Source organism: Ixodes scapularis, unplaced genomic scaffold (genome assembly GCF_016920785.2).
Source record: "Ixodes scapularis isolate PalLabHiFi unplaced genomic scaffold, ASM1692078v2 PGA_scaffold5__190_contigs__length_132052651, whole genome shotgun sequence".
NCBI classification, from domain to species: Eukaryota; Metazoa; Arthropoda; class Arachnida; order Ixodida; family Ixodidae; genus Ixodes; species Ixodes scapularis.
In genome coordinates, this window is record NW_024609880.1 from 62,129,071 (window position 1) to 62,149,415 (window position 20,345).

Genomic DNA, 20,345 nt, shown 5'->3' on the forward strand with positions numbered 1-20,345 from the left:
GAGAATCGGATACCGCACTTTCAGCTTTCGTCACAGACCTTATTAAAACGGACCGGTGTGTTAAAACGTCGGGAACCCAAACTCGCAGCTACCGACATGGAACGAAAGCTGCCACTCACGACGATGGGCAGCGTGCTGCGCAGCGTGCGCGCGCAGAAACCCGGGTCGTAGAGGCGCCTGTGGCGAATGGAGGCGAGCGCCGATCGGACCACGCACTGGCTGTACACGTGTCGCCAGCGGTAGCCCTGGGCCCACAGGCGCTCCAGCTCGGACTCGAGGAGCTTGGCGTCACCGAGCTCCAGCATGGGCCGCCACAGGTCTTTCTCCAGCTGGGTCGCACTCTCACACCGCCCGAACAGGCCGTCTGTCGCACGGGGAGGAAAAAACAAAGGCACCAGTCACGAAAAACACGCTGCCACGATTGGCTCCAGTAGGCTGATGCGTGAGAGAGCTGCCGAGCAAACATTGGGTCGCCCCTCGCCGCCAGGCGGCGTACGATAGTGTCCGCCTCTGACGATACGACGTGGCCGAATGTCGCGCAGCCACATTACGGTGTCAGCAATGGTCGCGCCGCTCAGCGACGCGGCACAAACGCGGTTTTTGCTCCTTCGTGTTTCACGCTTGATCCCAGTCGGTCATAAAGCGGGTTCTGCTTGAAAACATCAGAAAATCGACTTGCCTATCGAGGCGTGTGCGTTTGCTGTGTCCGCCGCAATAACAACCCCTTTGCAAAAAAATAAAATAAACTTTTTTTTAAGTGTTTAAAAATACTGCAATATGGCGGGAAAATTAAATACCTTACAGTTTGCAATAGAAACAGTTGCTTGGAGCAGAACGTAATTACGGACTTTTCAATAGTACGATTTATTTTGCGCATGACCCTGTGCATTAAATTCAACTCTCTCAAGAGAAGCAGCAATATCGGGTAGGTGTCTTAACTATTTCTCGGGTTTTTCAGAACGCCTCAGTTTTTTTCTTCACTTACTTTTTTTTTATTACCATGCAATTTTTAGCATAAGTAATGTTTGAGCCATTGATAGGACAGCAGCACCATATCTCTTAAGACACGCCTCCCACCAACAACCTTTAGGACGGCGTCTTTCTCTTTGTGCAGTCGTATCTCCTCACCTAAGCTACGCCCACGAGCCTTAGGACCCAACGTTAAGCCGCATACTCGCGCTAAAATCAAATAGAGCACCGAGTGCGTTTTAAGCACCTCTGCTACCCGGCATTCCTTGATCCCTCAGCTGGGAGACTACACCCGACTCCGAACCCTACCCGAACCACTTCACGCAGCCTTTCAATTGAGTCCACCGAGCGAGCGCGTCACTCGACGCGCTCAAAGCCCAATTAGACAGTGCGTCCCGATTGGGGAAGAAGCCTGCGGATCTAGGACCGCGACTTCGGAAATCCTTCGCGCACCGCCTTCCCCCGTTATAAAAAAAAAAAAAAAAAAAAAATACGAGCATTGCCGGGACGACGGATCCAGCGTGCACACAGACACGCACAAACGCCGGAACGAACTTTCCGCATCGCAGATTTTCACGCCAACTTACCACCGTTCACCCTTCCTCCATACCCCTTCCCAAATCGCCTCCTCCTCCTCCTTCTGTTTCCATGCCGCTCCAACCGAACTTAATTACAGCGCTCGACTAACAATGCGTGGCGCTGGCCTTTAATCCGCCTTTGACCCCGAATCGGTCGGAACTCGGGCGCATCCTCGCTTTGACGAACACAGCGTACCCCTCGACCCCGCACACGACTACATCCACCGGCGCGGATTTATTAATTAGCAGCGCCGGGAGAGCGTTCGCACGCGGGACATGGTTTTCGGGAAGGGGGGGGGGGGGGGGGGGGGCAGCTATATACGGCTTGGGCGAAATGGAGAAAGGAAAGGGAAGAGGAAATCTGGGTTTACTGGCGTGCCAAGTGAGCGTCTGCGACGTTGTTAGCGCGTGTCCGCGCTAACAACGCGGTTTTGTCTCGTGCGCGCGGGGAAAAAAAACGTGTTGATTAGCGAGGTTGTAAAATGCGACCTTAACTTGGAAAAGAACCTACGGAACGCATGTTTGTAAGGGGAACTGATCGAAATCAAGCTGCGAGACGTCCTCTCACTACGAGGAGAGATTGCGTTCTCAGCCGCGGTTCATTATGAATATGTATTAAAATTTTGTGTATAATGTTGTCGGTGTGCAATTAAAACAATTTCACTGGCCTAAAAAAAAATAAAAAAAACGCTGGATGCTTTTTCTCCTCCCCCCCCCCCCCCTTCCCGCCCCCAGAAAAAAAAGAAATATGTTTTTCTTGTAAGACTTTGGTCCCTGAATGTCAACGAACGCACACGCAATCGCAGCCTCTAAAACCAGACACAGCGGCGCCATCACCTGTATGCCGCCTCCTAGCAACGCGGTAAAACTAGTCTGGTGTCCAAGATATGTTTCCGAACAGACCGCGCTACGCGCCTTCACCCCTCGCTTGGCTGCGCTCTGCTCGGGGCAAGTTTATTTTGATCTCAGGCCCTAGCGTCCACCAAGCCTCTATGGGACCCTTAAGGGTTACCCATGTAACCAGCTCTCGCTCTTTGCGTCGAACTCCCCAACAGCGCGTACAACTTTGGCTGGCGTTGCCTGAAGTCACTGCATCCTAGGAAAGTAGCACCGTTGTCTTCCCTGCCTGCTAGCTGGACACAAACAGATGCCAACATACAGACAATCAAAACATAGCAAGGCGTTTGGCTGCTCGGGTATTGTTTCCATGGCAGTCGCCATTTCGGTCATTTTAAATCTTCGAAGCTTCGAAAGGCGTTCTCAAACAGTCACGCCAAGATTGCCATGGAGCGTCATCGTACAGAAAACGTTCCTCGTCAATATAAGCGTTTTTGGCACTGTGTATGCAATCCACGTATCAATCATGCCTATCCGCACACATCTCTTACAATGACATTGTTATTCTTATATATTTAAAAACAAAAAAAAATTAGTTTTAATGCCACCAAGCACCGACGCCGCACATGGCGGCGGTGTACAGATGTGTGCTTGTTTCGCCGGCGTGCAGCGTGTCCTTTAAACAAATTCAAAGTGTTATTTTTTCTTTTGCTTGTTCGTTTTACCGTAAAACCGTCGTAGAACGCTCACTCTCCGCCCACATGTAGCGCTAGCGATTTGAACCACAAACCAAAGTTCCAAAACTAACCGTTACATCATTCAAAAGTTTTGATTTCACTGGGAAAGTGGAGCCCGATTCACCCGTTTTCTGTAACTGCCACCATTCAACTTCATGTATCCGAAAGCTCCGTCGGCCGCAACACTCCCAAGAAAAATTTAAGATCATTTATAACTTCTGAATAAAATCATGGTTAGCCTGAAACGGCTAGCCGGGGGGGGGGGGGGGGGGGCGGGGGGGGGGGGGGAGCCTGTAGATAGCAAGATCTCGATATACAGAAAACGTATTCAAGAATCAACCTGTTACTGGGAATTGGGATTGGCTGACCGAAAATGGAGAGATCAGGAAGAAACTGGTCCTCCTATGGACCACAACGGCGACCATACCGAGAGCTTCGCGCTATTTCTCAGGATCCGGTGACTTTAGCGTTGCTAAGTTCACTTAAGCAGTCGACATTCGGAAGACGTCATCTCCACTTGCAGGCTCGGACGCTGTGTTCGCGCATTCGTTCATAAAAAAAACCTTGCCATGAGTTTGACGTTCCTTGCCGTGTTACTAGACATTCTACTATTTTTGCGTTCATTCAATTTGTAGTGTGTTGCCAATGTCTCGTTTGCAGACTTTGTTCAATAGAAGCGCGTTGTCTAGCCTGGATATCTTCAGTGACATTTCAGTTTTCCGTATAAAAAGTTAAGATACCACGCGGCAACCAGATAGTGTGCATCTCTTCCACTGGTCAATTTTGTTATCTCGACCTTTGATCGGCCATGCTTGTTCGCTTGGTTATTATTTCTGTATTGTGCGTAGCCACGTGATCACCACTGTTCTTGTTTTTGGACACATTAAATAAATATTTATTATTATTATTATTATTGTTATTCATTACCATGATAATGGTCACCATATCATACGGAATTTATAATGCGGAAGGAGACGCCTGGGTGACGAGTTCAGGCTTTTGATGGATGGAACGTGAGCAAAAAGAGTTTGAAGTACGAGCTTAACGAAGATGACTGATTTTCTCCAGCTCCTAGTGCTTTGACGAGCCTCAAGGGAAAAGTATGTTTTCATCTCACATTGTGAATGTTGCAGATGTGAAGAAGAAAAACAAATTCGGTGGCGAAAATTGAATGAGGCAGATGGCACTAGGACCGTTCTATTTCAGGCAACTGAGGCGATGCCTTTTTAGCGAATATAGCGCCGTCCACCTTCTTGCGGGTACTTCGGAGCTCCGGACCCGTTCGGCTCACCGACCGCTATTCGGCGGCTGTTACGCGGACGGACTGTGCTTTGCCTAGCGCATTGTTTTGTTACTGTCGGAAATAGACTTGCTGCTTTTGGTTTTGTTATCTCCTGAAGACTTGATACCGTGGAATTTGTTTCTAACATTAGCAAAACTTCAATGCTGACAACACCTTTCTTCTTTTCTCTCTCTCTTTTTTTGAGAATGCCAAAACTTTTTGCCGGGAACAGGTTCACTCGCCACAACCAACTCGTCATAGGAAAACTGGTCAAAGACGGCATCTCGTTCAAGGTGATCCCGTAGTAGGGACAGTGGTCGCATTGACCTTTTCGTCATAGGAAAGATTTTCAAATAGTTTCAGGTTCACTCGTCACAACAGGTCCACTCATCACAACCTACTGGTCAAAGGAAAACTGGCCATAGGTGAACTGGTCAAAGAAGGCATCTCGTTCTAGGTGATTCCTTAGTAGGGATAGTAGTCGCATTGACCGTCCTGTCATAGGAAAGATTGTCAAATGTTTTCAGGTTCACTCGTTAAAATAGGTCCACTCGTCACAACCTACTCGTCAAAGGAAAACTGGACATAGGTGAACTGGTCAAAGAAGGCATCTCGTTCTAGGTGATTCCTTAGTAGGGACAGTAGTCGCGTTTACCTTCTCGTCATAGGAAAGATTGTCAAATGGTTTTAGGTTCACTCGTTAATGCAGGTTCACTCGTCACAACCCACTCGTCAAAGGAAAACTGGACATAGGTGAACTGGTCAAAGAAGGCATCTCGTTCTAAGTGATCCCGTAGTAGGGATAGTGGTCAGATTGACCTCGTCATAGGAAATACGTTCAAATATTTTCAGGTTCACTCGTCAAAACAGGTTCACTCGTCACAGCCTTCTCGTTAAAGGAAAACTGGTCATAGGTGAACTGGTCAAAGAAAGCATCTCATTCTAGGTGATTGCTTAGTAGGGATAGTAATCGCATTGACCTTCTTGTGATAGGAAAGATTGTCAAATGTTTTCAGGTTCACTCGTTAAAACAGGTCCACTCGTCACAACCTACTCGTCAAAGGAAAACTGGACATAGGTGAACTGGTCAAAGAAGGCATATCGTTCTAAGTGATACCGTAGTAGGGATAGTGTGGTCAGATTGACCTCGTCATAGGAAATATGTTTAAATATTTTCAGGTTCACTCGTCACAACAAGTCCACTCGTCACAACCTACTCGTCAAAGGAAAACTGGTCATAGGTGAACAGGTCCAAAAGGGCATCTTGCTCTGGGTGATCCCGTAGTAAGGATAATGGTCGCATTGACCTCCTCATCATAGGAAATATTGTCAAATATATTCAGGCTCACTTGTCACAACCGGTCCGCTCGTCACAACCTACTCGTCAAAGGAAAACTGGTCATAGGTGAACTGGTCGAAATGCATCTTGTTCTGGGTGATCCTGTAGTGAGAATAATGGTCGCATTGACCTCCTCGTCATAGGAAATATTGTCAAATATATTCAGGCTCATTTGTCACAACCGGTCCGCTCGTCACAACCTACTCGTCAAAGGAAAACTGGTCATAGGTGAACAGGTCCAAAAGGGCATCTTGTTTTTGGTGATCCCGTAGTAAGGATAATGGTCACATTGACCTCCTCGTCATAGGAAATATTGTCAAATATATTCAGGCTCACTTGTCACAACCGGTCCGCTCGTCACAACCTACTCGTCAAAGGGAAACTGGTCATAGGTGAACTGGTCAAAAAGGCATCTTGTTCTAGGTGATCCCGTAGTAAGGATAATGGTCGTATTGACCTCCTCGTCATAGGAAAGATTGTAAAATATATTCAGGTTCACTTGTCACAACATGTCCGCTCGTCACAGCTTACTCGTCAAAGGAAAAATGGTCAAAGGTGAACTGGTCAAAGAGAGCATCTTGTTCTAGGTGATCCCGTAGTAAAGATAATGGTGGCATTGACCTCCTCGTCATAGGAAAGATTGTCAAATGTTTTCAGGTTCACTCGTCACAACCTACTCATCAAAGGAAAAGTGGTCATAGTTGAATTGGTCGAAGAAAGCACCTCGTTCTAGGTGAATCCGTAGTAGGGATAGTGGTCGCACTGACCTCCTTGTCATAGGAAAGATTTTCAGATATTTTCAGGTTCACTCGTCACAACCTACTCGTCAAAGGAAAAGTGGTCATAGTTGAATTGGTCGAAGAAAGCACCTCGTTCTAGGTGAATCCGTAGTAGGGATAGTGGTCGCGCTGACCTCCTTGTCATAGGAAAGATTTTCAGATATTTTCAGGTTCACTCGTCACAACCTACTCGTCAAAGGAAAAGTGGTCATAGTTGAATTGGTCGAAGAAAGCACCTCGTTCTAGGTGAATCCGTAGTAGGGATAGTGGTCGCGCTGACCTCCTTGTCATAGGAAAGATTTTCAGATATTTTCAGGTTCACTCGTCACAACCTACTCGTCAAAGGAAAAGTGGTCATAGTTGAATTGGTCGAAGAAAGCACCTCGTTCTAGGTGAATCCGTAGTAGGGATAGTGGTCGCGCTGACCTCCTTGTCATAGGAAAGATTTTCAGATATTTTCAGGTTCACTCGTCACAACCTACTCGTCAAAGGAAAAGTGGTCATAGTTGAATTGGTCGAAGAAAGCACCTCGTTCTAGGTGAATCCGTAGTAGGGATAGTGGTCGCGCTGACCTCCTTGTCATAGGAAAGATTTTCAGATATTTTCAGGTTCACTCGTCACAACCTACTCGTCAAAGGAAAAGTGGTCATAGTTGAATTGGTCGAAGAAAGCACCTCGTTCTAGGTGAAACCGTAGTAGGGATAGTGGTCGCGCTGACCTCCTTGTCATAGGAAAGATTTTCAGATATTTTCAGGTTCACTCGTCACAACCTACTCGTCAAAGGAAAAGTGGTCATAGTTGAATTGGTCGAAGAAAGCACCTCGTTCTAGGTGAATCCGTAGTAGGGATAGTGGTCGCGCTGACCTCCTTGTCATAGGAAAGATTTTCAGATATTTTCAGGTTCACTCGTCACAACCTACTCGTCAAAGGAAAAGTGGTCATAGTTGAATTGGTCGAAGAAAGCACCTCGTTCTAGGTGAATCCGTAGTAGGGATAGTGGTCGCGCTGACCTCCTTGTCATAGGAAAGATTTTCAGATATTTTCAGGTTCACTCGTCACAACCTACTCGTCAAAGGAAAAGTGGTCATAGTTGAATTGGTCGAAGAAAGCACCTCGTTCTAGGTGAATCCGTAGTAGGGATAGTGGTCGCGCTGACCTCCTTGTCATAGGAAAGATTTTCAGATATTTTCAGGTTCACTCGTCACAACCTACTCGTCAAAGGAAAAGTGGTCATAGTTGAATTGGTCGAAGAAAGCACCTCGTTCTAGGTGAATCCGTAGTAGGGATAGTGGTCGCGCTGACCTCCTTGTCATAGGAAAGATTTTCAGATATTTTCAGGTTCACTCGTCACAACCTACTCGTCAAAGGAAAAGCGGTCATAGTTGAATTGGTCGAAGAAAGCACCTCGTTCTAGGTGAATCCGTAGTAGGGATAGTGGTCGCGCTGACCTCCTTGTCATAGGAAAGATTTTCAGATATTTTCAGGTTCACTCGTCACAACCTACTCGTCAAAGGAAAAGTGGTCATAGTTGAATTGGTCGAAGAAAGCACCTCGTTCTAGGTGAATCCGTAGTAGGGATAGTGGTCGCGCTGACCTCCTTGTCATAGGAAAGATTTTCAGATATTTTCAGGTTCACTCGTCACAACCTACTCGTCAAAGGAAAAGTGGTCATAGTTGAATTGGTCGAAGAAAGCACCTCGTTCTAGGTGAATCCGTAGTAGGGATAGTGGTCGCGCTGACCTCCTTGTCATAGGAAAGATTTTCAGATATTTTCAGGTTCACTCGTCACAACCTACTCGTCAAAGGAAAAGTGGTCATAGTTGAATTGGTCGAAGAAAGCACCTCGTTCTAGGTGAATCCGTAGTAGGGATAGTGGTCGCGCTGACCTCCTTGTCATAGGAAAGATTTTCAGATATTTTCAGGTTCACTCGTCACAACCTACTCGTCAAAGGAAAAGTGGTCATAGTTGAATTGGTCGAAGAAAGCACCTCGTTCTAGGTGAATCCGTAGTAGGGATAGTGGTCGCGCTGACCTCCTTGTCATAGGAAAGATTTTCAGATATTTTCAGGTTCACTCGTCACAACCTACTCGTCAAAGGAAAAGTGGTCATAGTTGAATTGGTCGAAGAAAGCACCTCGTTCTAGGTGAATCCGTAGTAGGGATAGTGGTCGCGCTGACCTCCTTGTCATAGGAAAGATTTTCAGATATTTTCAGGTTCACTCGTCACAAACCTACTCGTCAAAGGAAAAGTGGTCATAGTTGAATTGGTCGAAGAAAGCACCTCGTTCTAGGTGAATCCGTAGTAGGGATAGTGGTCGCGCTGACCTCCTTGTCATAGGAAAGATTTTCAGATATTTTCAGGTTCACTCGTCACAACCTACTCGTCAAAGGAAAAGTGGTCATAGTTGAATTGGTCGAAGAAAGCACCTCGTTCTAGGTGAATCCGTAGTAGGGATAGTGGTCGCGCTGACCTCCTTGTCATAGGAAAGATTTTCAGATATTTTCAGGTTCACTCGTCACAACCTACTCGTCAAAGGAAAAGTGGTCATAGTTGAATTGGTCGAAGAAAGCACCTCGTTCTAGGTGAATCCGTAGTAGGGATAGTGGTCGCGCTGACCTCCTTGTCATAGGAAAGATTTTCAGATATTTTCAGGTTCACTCGTCACAACCTACTCGTCAAAGGAAAAGTGGTCATAGTTGAATTGGTCGAAGAAAGCACCTCGTTCTAGGTGAATCCGTAGTAGGGATAGTGGTCGCGCTGACCTCCTTGTCATAGGAAAGATTTTCAGATATTTTCAGGTTCACTCGTCACAACCTACTCGTCAAAGGAAAAGTGGTCATAGTTGAATTGGTCGAAGAAAGCACCTCGTTCTAGGTGAATCCGTAGTAGGGATAGTGGTCGCGCTGACCTCCTTGTCATAGGAAAGATTTTCAGATATTTTCAGGTTCACTCGTCACAACCTACTCGTCAAAGGAAAAGTGGTCATAGTTGAATTGGTCGAAGAAAGCACCTCGTTCTAGGTGAATCCGTAGTAGGGATAGTGGTCGCGCTGACCTCCTTGTCATAGGAAAGATTTTCAGATATTTTCAGGTTCACTCGTCACAACCTACTCGTCAAAAGAAAACGGGTCATAGCTGAACTGGTCAAGGAAAGCATCTCATTATAGGTGATTTCGTAGTAGAGATAGTGGTCGCATTGACCTTCTCGTCATAGGAAAGAGTGTTCAATGTTTTCAAGTTCACTTGTCACAACAGTTTCACTCGTCACAACCTACTCGTCAAAGAAAAACTGATCATAGGTGAACTTCTCGAAGAGGGCATCTTGTTCTAGGTGATCCCGTAGTAAGGATAATGGTCGCATTGTCCTCCTCGTCATAGGAAAGATTGACAAATATTTTCAGGGTCACTCGTCACAAGAGGACCACTCGTTACAACCTACTCGTCAAAGGAAAACTGGTCAGAGGTAAACTGGTCAAAGAAAGCATTTCGTTCTAGGTGATTTCTTAGTAGGAATAGTAGTCGCATTGGACCTTCTCGTCATAGGAAAGCTTGTCAGATGTTTTCAGGTTTACTCGTCAAAACAGGTCCACTCGTCACAACCTACTCGTCAAAGGAAAACTGGTCATAGGTGAACTGGTCAAAGAAAGCATCTCGTTCTAGGTGATTCCTTAGTAGGGATAGTAGTCGCATTGACCTTCTCGTCATAGGAAAGATTGTCAAATATTTTCAGGTTCACTCGTCAAAACAGGTCCACTCGTCACAACCTACTCGTCAAAGGAAAACTGGACATAGGTGAACTGGTCAAAGAAGGCATCTCGTTCTAAGTGATCCCGTAGTAGGGATAGTGGCCGGATTGACCTTGTCATAGGAAATCTGTTCAAACGTTTTCAGTTCGTTGGTCGGATTTCTTACTTCTTTTTCATCTTGTTCGCTAGACAGTCTTCAATCCCACAAGGGAGTATTGTATATTTCGCTGTGACCTCTCAGTTCCATCATAAGCACTCTTCAGACTTTTTCTAAAGGGCAGATTTTTAGAGAGTTGCTAAGGTTAAAAAATGTTTTTGGTGAGCGGATTAAGGTAAGCCTCTTTAAACGTCGATAATCGGTACTTAAATTTGAAAGAATAAAAACACAAAGTACCAGGATAAGACAACAACACTCTGACATTTAGCAAAGACGTCTGATTGTGTAAACAAAATTCGCGCTGTGCCCGAGATTACCTTGATAATGAGGTATTGGAAAGGTAGAGAAATTGAAAGAAGGGGCAAGGGCGGAGGTTTCATGATTGTTCAATTTTTAAGAGGGTTCATGACTGTCCTATTTCTACGGGAAGTTGCACAATCTTTACAGCTCCCGCCTGAGAAATTTCACTTCACGTCTAGATGGAGTTAAGGATGCCAATGAGACGTCGTTTTTGCGTTCTCGATGAGAAATGACTCGATGGTTTCGCGTCCATTGCGGTCTCGGTGTCACACATTTATGTTCGTACCGGCCAAGTCAGGTGCGCACCCTAAGCACTCTTTTGCGTGAGCCTTTATGTTTTTATTCTTTCAATTATAAAAATGTCCTTTTTCTTCTTTTTTTATCTGCTCAAATTTGAGAAACCGACATTCGCGTTTGGTAGAACGCCTATTCTTTTTTCTACATGTTATAACTTGTAAAAAGTAGAAAAAAGAATATGAGTTTTACTAAATTAAGCAATTGAAGCACTGGAGGCGGATCCTGCGACAAACAAGTTTTAACAAAATTGACACGTCCAGTTCTCCGCCGTTAAGAGTTTCCCGTTCGCGAGATTGTTTATGATGAGAAAACCGCTGTGACCAGTGCCCCTATGACGAGCTGGTTGTGATGAGTTGGCATGAGAGGAGTTCTAAACCCATTTTTGCCGACGCGGCTGGGTTGACCGAAGCCACTGGCACATGGTTTTTGTCAACATGCATACTTCCTGGTGGCTTTTTTTTTCTTTTCAGGGAGGAGGAATTTGATGCTTGTTGTTTTATTTTTGCCTCTTTTCGGTTTTCATGGGTTCATCCCTCTCTTTTTTACCCCCGCGCCGCCATTGTGTAAAAGTTCTTGCAGGGTTCTCCCTGTCGACCAAGGATAAAACCGTGATCTTTGAAATTCAAAGTTTTCTCGAATATTTTACCTTCAGGCAGTGCTTCGTTCTGCTTGAGGGGATGAATAAGAATGTGGCTCGTGAACATAAAATGTGGCCGTGTTTGGAGCTTGGTGCTTGTGTTTTTGTGCTGTTCCTCCCCACGCTCCAGAATTACAACGTCTGTTCTCAACTAGCTCTCTTGCGTAAGCATTTGCTTAGACTTTATTTATGCGGGTGTTTCTTTATATTTTTGTAAATTATGCAGACATGCCGACGCGAAAATGGCAAATGAACAGTATAAAAAAACAAGCTTTGAAAATGATTTAAAGCTACGTGTTTGACACTTCACAATTTGTAGATTTTTGCTTCCTTCGAAGCGTCACCTGCTAATTACTGCCCGAGAAGATATATTCTCAATAAACTATCGACCTAGCTGCCGCGCAACTGTTTAGTTCAAGACTAGTGCTGTACTCAGTTTACATTTCTTCCTTAGTTTGGCGTAAGTGCCGTAAGCATGAGCTTACGACGATCAGTTTTAAATGCAACAGCGCAAGCCTGGATCAACCCGCAACGGCGGTAGCTGCTTAATTCGACACGGAACTGCTTGAGTATTCTTTTAGTTTTTTTCCCGAGCAATTACAGCGCAATGCAGTTCTGCCAATTCCGGTCACGGGCATAACAGAGTGCGCAAAACCGGTCGTTACATTTGCAAAACGGCGCTTAAAGTTTCCGGAGAAGCTCGCATCCCTACGCAGCGCACCTGCTAACCCGACCGTTTTTAACAGTCCCTTTGGGGGAGCAGACCAGACTTGTACGTAATCCGTTACAAGTAACGGAATTACTTGTAATCCCTTACATTTATCGGTAATTTAGTAACGGAATAATTACATATTTTCTAGAGTAATTTTAAAGTAATTCCCTTACATTTTTGACGTAACGGATTCCTTGTAATCCGTTACTTTTTTTTAAGGTCAACCCCCCTCCCCCCCTCCCCAATTCTAAATATTTTTTTTTTTTCATTTTTGTAAAGTCGAGCGCAGTGACACTGTCACGCGAATCGACCAGCGCAAAGGGAGGCTTGGCACTCTTCAGTTCCGCAAACCCCTTTCTTTGCAACACCAAGCCCCTGTATCTATCTTTTTTTTTTTTTGTTAGACCCTAACATCAATGGAAAAAAAACCCAAATAAACAATTCTACAAAAAAGAAAAAAAGGGGGGGGGGGGGGGGGGCAAGTCATTTCCGCTTTTTTTTATTTCCTTTTTTTGGTGTCATCCTCTCCCCGAAGGCGGGGAGAGGACACCAAGAGATTGTGCGCCTCTTCGAGAAGCTCCAGGTGGTAAGTGCACTGAAAAGAATTAAAAATGTCCTTCTCGGTTATAGTGACTCCGTCTACCCTACCATTTTCATAATGTCACAACACGAGACAACGCTCCGTCTACCCTACCCTTTTTGTGAGTCAGCTTTTTGCGAGCACTTATAAAATGGTAATAATCGTCCTTTCTGCTTCTTCCTGTTTTGCCCCAGCAGGACGCATCTTATCTCAAGCAGATATTTTTACAAATAAAACATAATGGTGGCTGACGTAGACTTGATATTCTGGGCTTGAGGAGAAAGCGAAATTCGTTAGTGGGGCTCATAGCGTGGCTTACTTAGTACTCTGCCCTTTGCTGGCCGTGGCATCAGCGGACGTCTATCTGGAGAACACCGGAGTAAACGGCAGTCAGTCCGTGCTCCGTGTGTTTTTGAACGGCACCAAGGAAGGTACACACGACAAACGTGCGTTTACATTTCCTTGTTTTAACCGACGTTCTAATTGTTGTTATGAGTATCCTTCTTTTTCTTTTATTACTTATATTTATATACTGGAAACTTTTTTTTATTCACCAACGTCTTAAGTGAGGCTCGAACTGTTCAGAACCAAAGGAAGAAGAATATTGAACCAGACCTTATTTATTATTTAATTATCCCCTTACTGTTACAACTGTGTTTTGCTGTTGATGACTTCTACAGCTTCGCGATTTAGACAATGGAGAATTTTAGTAGATCGGTCCGATGACTCCGATAATGATATCCGATACTTCGCCACCGTCTTTGCGTATGCATCATATCGTTACTGGGTACCGTTATCGCGGGTATCGGAGGTGTCGGAAGGATCTACTAAATCTCTCGAATAGCAGGCAACGGCTGCAACGACGAAGCTCTGCTCTAGATTCGAGGTAAATAGTACTTCCCTTGCTTCGCTGAAAAAGCTCAATGCAGAGCATGAAGCATTCGTGAGGAACAATATGCCACTCCCATTTAGTGCCTCAGTTCAAATGGTGTTCAGCGTAGCAGTCGACGTACTGAGTAAGAAATAACGCAAATTGTTCTGAAGAGACTTTTGAGAGCCAGCTGTTGCTCAAAATACTCAAGGTCATTAAAAGGAACAGGTGGCAAGAATAGGAACTTGAATAACCCTCTTCCCTTTGTCTCTTACTTGAGGACAATAATGTTAAAAGTAACGCCACGAATGTAACGGATTACTTTTTGGGGTAACGGTCAGTTACTTTTATGGGAGGGTAATTGTAATTGTAATAAATTACAATTTAGCCTCGAGTAATTGTAAATGTAATTCCTTACTATTTTGCAGTAACGTGTACAAGTCTGGAGCAGACGACGTTTCGAGGGAAAGGGTAAGCGTTGCGATCTGGTTCGATGGAAGTCTCTTTCTCTCTCCCTTTCTCTCTAGTAGAATGGTCTATAGACCTTTTTTTAAGCGCCGGAAGGAGGCGCTGTTGGCTATTTACGTCCCAGTGAACTGCCAGTTTTGGGAGAGGACAAACAATCCCCATTAGAGCAGCGCTTCTTGTAACGCATATTTTATGATACGTTGTTCACGTGGTTAGCTACACCGACCGGTTGGGGAGATTTTTGAATATCCCTGTAAGACGGCCGATCCCCCCCCCCCCCCCCCCCCCCCCCCCCGTCATGTATTGAATAGCACGACACAAGGACATCGCTAATACCCCCCCCCCCCCCCCCCCCCCCCCCACCTTGACTTCGTGATTTCCGTAGAACTTCATCGACCCGGAAATTTCGACATCAACAGGCTGGGAAGGTTTGCTCAAATGGAGCGACCGGAAGTCTCTTGGGGAGCCGAGCAATTATTTGTGCTTGTAAAAAGAAAAAGAAATCTATAGACTAAACAGCAAGGCCAAGACAATGGCTTCTGATGGGACGCCAATACAAGCCCTGAACGAAAGCGACTTGGCGTGGTTTGAGCCATCTGACAGTGAGTGGGCTGCGTGCGGTAAAGCACAGTTACGACGTACGACTTTGCATCCGGTAACCTTTCTTATTTCCTTTATTTCTTTGTTTCTTTTTCTTTCCTTCTGTTATGATCGGGCTCTGCTGTGTCACCTCGGCAGTATCACGAGAGAAGGCAGCGCGGGATTCCTGCCCCCTTTCCTGTTCTCTTTTGCGCCCACTCATGATTGTTAGCGACTAAAGTCATAGTTGTTCCCCTCTCCCTTTCTGTAACAACCCTTCTCCCTCGATTGATATATACTGTGTTGTGTTCGAATAAAGCGGGTTGTAGTTGTCTCAAGCACTCGCTTCGTCAGCCTGGTCTCTTCGTCTGTCTGGGCGCAACCACGATGTCGATGTCGATGTAAAGCCTGGTTCAGACAGTTGCGTATGGCAGCGTTTGACTGCGTTGCGGCTGCGAGAAACCAGGACATCCCTGCTGCTTATATCGCGTGCCAAGATGGTTCCTTGAATTGGATTCCACGCTTCCTACGAAGCACAAATGTGCCGCTGACTCGCTTTCGGTTCTCGACGCGACGCAGTCAAACGCAGTTAAACGCAAGTGTCTGAACCGGCCTTAACACTTTCCCTCTTTTTTTTTTTATTTCTTAGTATGTATCGGTGCGTACTTGTTTCAATAAAGATCAAACTTTGCACACGTGAGGCTCACACCACGAAGATTGTACTATACGTCGAACTATAAAAAACTTAGAGACGTCAGATACATAAAAGTAGCCGGGTCGAACAATGCGCGCGAGAACGAAACAACATCAGACGGAAACCGAAGCTGAACAGCTTAAAGGGATACTGAAGCGAAACTTGAAATACACCTATTATGGTCAGAAATAGGTTCAATATGATCAATGATATTCATAAATCATAATCGCGCGTTTGTATTTTGAACGGATGGCTATATTTTTCACCCTTATGGGCCCGATTGGGCGCGCGCTCAAAAATCGGCCATCGGAGAGCGCGATGCGTCTTGGGATATTGGGCGCATTCGTGACGTCACTTGTGCCGGTCGGGAAAGGCTACGGCGTGAATGTTGTGGTTACGAGCGTTGCCACTTGGTGGCGCGTCGACGATTTACGACCTGTGACAACGTGGCCGTTTGAGATGTGCAAGGGCTGCACGCACGCTGCACCACGGGACCACGGCAAGTCGGCAACCACGGCAGCACTGACAAAACCAGCTCTGAGGCCGGATTCTCAAAGCGAATTCACGACGAAAAAAGTGCGTACGACAAATTTGAGAGAAAACCCGTGCTCTCGAAACGAAATTGTCGTAACCTTTGCGCAGGTTACGACAGAATCCTACGACAGCTCCGAAGCTGTCTTACGCACTTTTTACGATCAAATCAACAAGGCCGACAGCGTCGCTCAGTTACTCTGGTAGAGTAAAGCTATACGCACCCCGGAGTGCGCTTCGGACGGAAATGGCTATACGCACTCCGCTTTTCTCGTATAAAAAAAAGTGGACACAACGAGATTCCTAAGCGGTGCCATGGCATAGGGGTTAGGACGTCCGTTTGATACGCAAGTGGTCGCGGGTTCGATTCGCGGTGGGCCAACTTTTTTTTTTTTTTTTCTCTCAAACATTTTGCTTTGTCGAGGCATTTGGCGATATTTACGATATTTCCTTTTTTGCGATGAACAGTAAAAAAAAAAAAAAAAAATCGAATGTTGTCGAGAAACTTCGCAGAACTAAATGGTAGCGGACTCCCTTTCCGGAGGTGCGATCGGGGACAGCGGGGCTTGGATTGCCGGCTGGACGCCGCGAAGCGGCGTGTACTGGTTACGCTTTGTAATTAGCAGCCGATACTGTCGCCGCGAAGCGGCGTGAACGCAGGCGGGGGGCTGTGTTAACGAGCGCCCCAGTGATTCACGCGCCGTTCGAAAAGGGTGGCCCGAGCGGCATGATCTCTCGGAGGGGTGCGTATAGCCATTTCCGCGCGAAGCGCACTCCGGAGTGCGTATAGCTTTACTCTACTTGGTATCGGCCACCAACGGACATTTATTTTTCTTCGTGCTCTTCTCGTGCGTCCCGACTTCAACCAGCAAGAAAAAAGGAAGGAGTACTTAAAACAGACCACGACGATCAAGAACGCAGGATCTACAAACACACGAGAAGAGCTAAAACAGCCACAATTCTGCCGACCGAGCGAGCTCGGCAGAATATAGTAGGCCTAGCAGCAACATCGACTCGGCGCACCGTTGCTCCGGCGGTCCTTGGCCAAGACCGTCTGTCCATGACCGGCTGGCCTGCTGAATGGAATATGCCCGCGCGACCCTTGTGGACCCTTACCGGATGAGTAGTTTGATCCCTGAACTAAATTTCAGAGGTCAATATTTTCCCCTTGTCATCTCGATCTCCTTGTTTTCCGAGACAGCGGTGACGAACGCTGTCGTCGAAAAGGGACTCTCATTGATTCTATCTCCTTGTTTTGTGTGATATAGAGCTCAAATAAACGCCATACGGATTACCTTGGCAACTCGGTATGTACACTCTGTTATTAGTATGCCATTTTTATTCTGACTCGACGCTACGTCAGTGTCGAGCTATAGCAGTTCGTGGGAGCTACGCGATGTCGGTCTAACCTTTCTTTGCCGAGTGTCATGTCAGTATCGAGTTGCAATTGTAAAAAATCGGTCCAGAAGCGCTTACCGAGACGCGGTCTAACAGAGCGAATCCAGCACTTCGATCAAACGCGCGTGTCCGCTCCGAGTGTGAACAGGTATTTGGCATTTGCGTGGCTCTTGCTGACACCCTCGTAGTTCAAACATATCCTTTTTAACGTCGGCTTGCAGCTCGCGACTCGCAGCAACTAATACCGGCCGTGCCAGAAGCATGCTCGGGCCGTGTCGTGCAAAGAACCGCAACGAGAACGAGCTCACTGTGGCCAACTACGCTTTGGCTTTCTCCGCCAAGGCTTTGCGAACGCGTTCAGGCCTAGGCGAATTCTGCCGGCACGCCGTATTGCCGCAGAACGGCGCTGCTATTTTGGCACAAGTGATGTCACGAGAACTTCCCCCCATCCACCAGATGAGAATTTGAAATCGTTTAATTATGTTTAAAATTAGTTCTCCTGTGTTTTACAGCGCAATATTTATATTTCCGAGGTGGTGCCTGTCCCTAGCCCATATTTATGCAACAAGATCGGCGCTAAAATTTCGTTTCACCACCCCTTTAAATAAACACAAGGCCCCACATCGAAACATCATGAATCAGTTTGCATGCCAGTTCCCAAAGCGTCGAATGACTTTATACTTCAATATCAAACCGCTTCTACCGTTGTTTTCCATCTTGTTCTTGGCGTATTTTTAGAGTCTAGACCTTGGTTGGGCACTAAAATTATTGACCCTTGAAGGCTCTTTATTCTTTACCGAGAGGACAGGACAGGCTTCTGTAGAGCTTCTTTTCCTATTCCAATAGCGAAGCGACGCACCTGTTTATACGGAATATTAACTTAGAGGAGGAAGCAGCGACGCTGGATGCCTTGAATAGGTAAGTGTCACGTTTTCCATTTCCCCGGAAGCTCAACGAAAGCGTGCATTCACAACCACAACTTACTTTCTGAACATTACGCGAAAATCATGCGTTGTAAGGGAGAACTGAACTGAAACTGAAACCTTTCTGGGAGGTTTTATTTCCACCGGCCTTTCCGCTCAAAATAAAGGACTCACTGACTAAACTTCCCTGCAAACTGGCACAAAAAAGAAAGAAAAAACAAGCCTGCCAAAGATAGGAAAAATGTTACCTTTCAAAATGTTCAGCTCTAAGGTCTAAAAAAAAATAAAAATACTCGTGTGAAGAGGCCCACGCTATTCGCGTAATTTCGCCTGCTCTTGTTCTTTTCCAAACTTCAAGAGCCGCTCAACTTGTAGTACTTCTCTGAAAAGGGAGCGGCGCCGGTTTTCGAGCTAGGGGTTCTATGACATCCAGCGCGCTTTTCGAGCACGTTGGAGTGGCGCTTTTGAGGCTTCGTAGGCTCCACATCTAAAGGAGGCCGACTGAGGTGATTCCTTTCCTTTCGTCGTTGAACATAAGAGAACAATCATGGCCACTGCAAACCTATAGCGCGCGCAGTGACTGGGTCACTGAGTTAGAGGCGGGGGCCCGAAACGTACGACCCAAGCCAGGCACTGTCATAGTTTTATGTGGAAACGATGGGATTGACAGAAACTCGTCCCCTCGAGAATACTGAACTGGTTCAAGCAGTATGTTTCAGCGTGCCACTCAAGTTTCCGCTGGGAGTGGAAAAACTTCGTTATTCATGGCGTCAGCGGCGTCGTCGGCAGTTGTTTATAAAGTGCTATGCATATTCTAGTGGTTGACGAAGTCTGGTACAGTTATCACAATGCGGCGCCATTTGATACAAACCGATACGAGATCAGCGGACAGTGTGTGCGATTATATAGGCAGGAAACAATTTGTACGAGCCTAATACTTACGTGACCAGATAAAGAATTTCATCTCAGATTTAGGGAACGCTTTAAGTTTACGAACGCTGGGCTGTTATCAGAAGCGACAATACCTCGTTAGCGTGGAGAAAACTAATTCGGCACGTTTGATTACATAAGCGTCCGGATGTGACTACATTGGAATGAACCCAATCTACTTCGAAAACGCTCGAACCAGGACAAACAAAATGTCAGTTTATCGGTCCCCCAAACTTGAAAACTGCTCAACAATTTTTTTTATGGCGATAACCATGAGGCCGGCTACATTTTCATCCAGCGCCCTTAGCGATCTACCTTCAACACAGCAACCAAGCATCCCGCACAAGTTACCTTAGTTACAAAGGTTACTTGGAGTTTGAGGTTATAGACCTTTATAATTGAGGTAACCTCTGCGTGAATAGATGCCGCGCTGGTACTGCGCCTGAGTATCAGCGTCCTACTCACCATCGAAGCAGAACTCGTCCTCTTCACATAGAGTTTGTACAAAGGAGCATCCTGTAAAGAGAAACATCAAACACCAAGTTAGAGAGTGAAACAATTATCGTGGACATAAGCAAAAGTTAATGTGCACCCGGAAAACACTGAGACTTTGTACAAACTTGCTTTCACTTGCGCATCATGCACGTACCGAAATGCAAGGGGATAGTTAGGCAACACATTTAAAGTAAATCTATAGAGAACTTGAGGCTGCACTCAGTGGGGACTGAAAGAGACCCTCCGATAAACATATAAATGCATTAGTTGCCTACCTGACCTTAGAATAAAAAAATTTAAAAAAAAACATCTGAAGTGGACACACTTAAGACAATCTAACTCATTCTCCAGAAGCAAGACATCACGCTTATACCTTGTGACTTGAGATTAAGAATTGTCTAAAAGATGGTCACTAAAGCTCGTTATTTAACTACTCTACTATGCGAGAGTGTAAAAGAACTAGATTGCCAGTGTGACTATCAGAAAATGAAAAGTCGTATTTTAAT

General features: G+C 45.8%; 1 protein-coding gene across 1 annotated transcript in view; it reads right to left on the minus strand.

Annotated features, from left to right (window-relative positions):
• LOC8025016 (receptor-type tyrosine-protein phosphatase N2) overlaps window positions 1–20,024 on the minus strand; it is a 542,301-nt gene extending 522,277 nt beyond the window's left edge. The window contains exons 1-3 of the mRNA XM_042294236.1: window positions 19,994–20,024; window positions 19,810–19,860; window positions 120–364 (exon numbers count right to left, since the gene is read on the minus strand). Of these exons, the coding sequence (XP_042150170.1) occupies window positions 120–364; window positions 19,810–19,860; window positions 19,994–20,024 (327 nt within the window). The remainder of the gene's footprint in view (window positions 1–119; window positions 365–19,809; window positions 19,861–19,993) is intronic.
• Window positions 20,025–20,345: the final 321 nt, after the last annotated feature.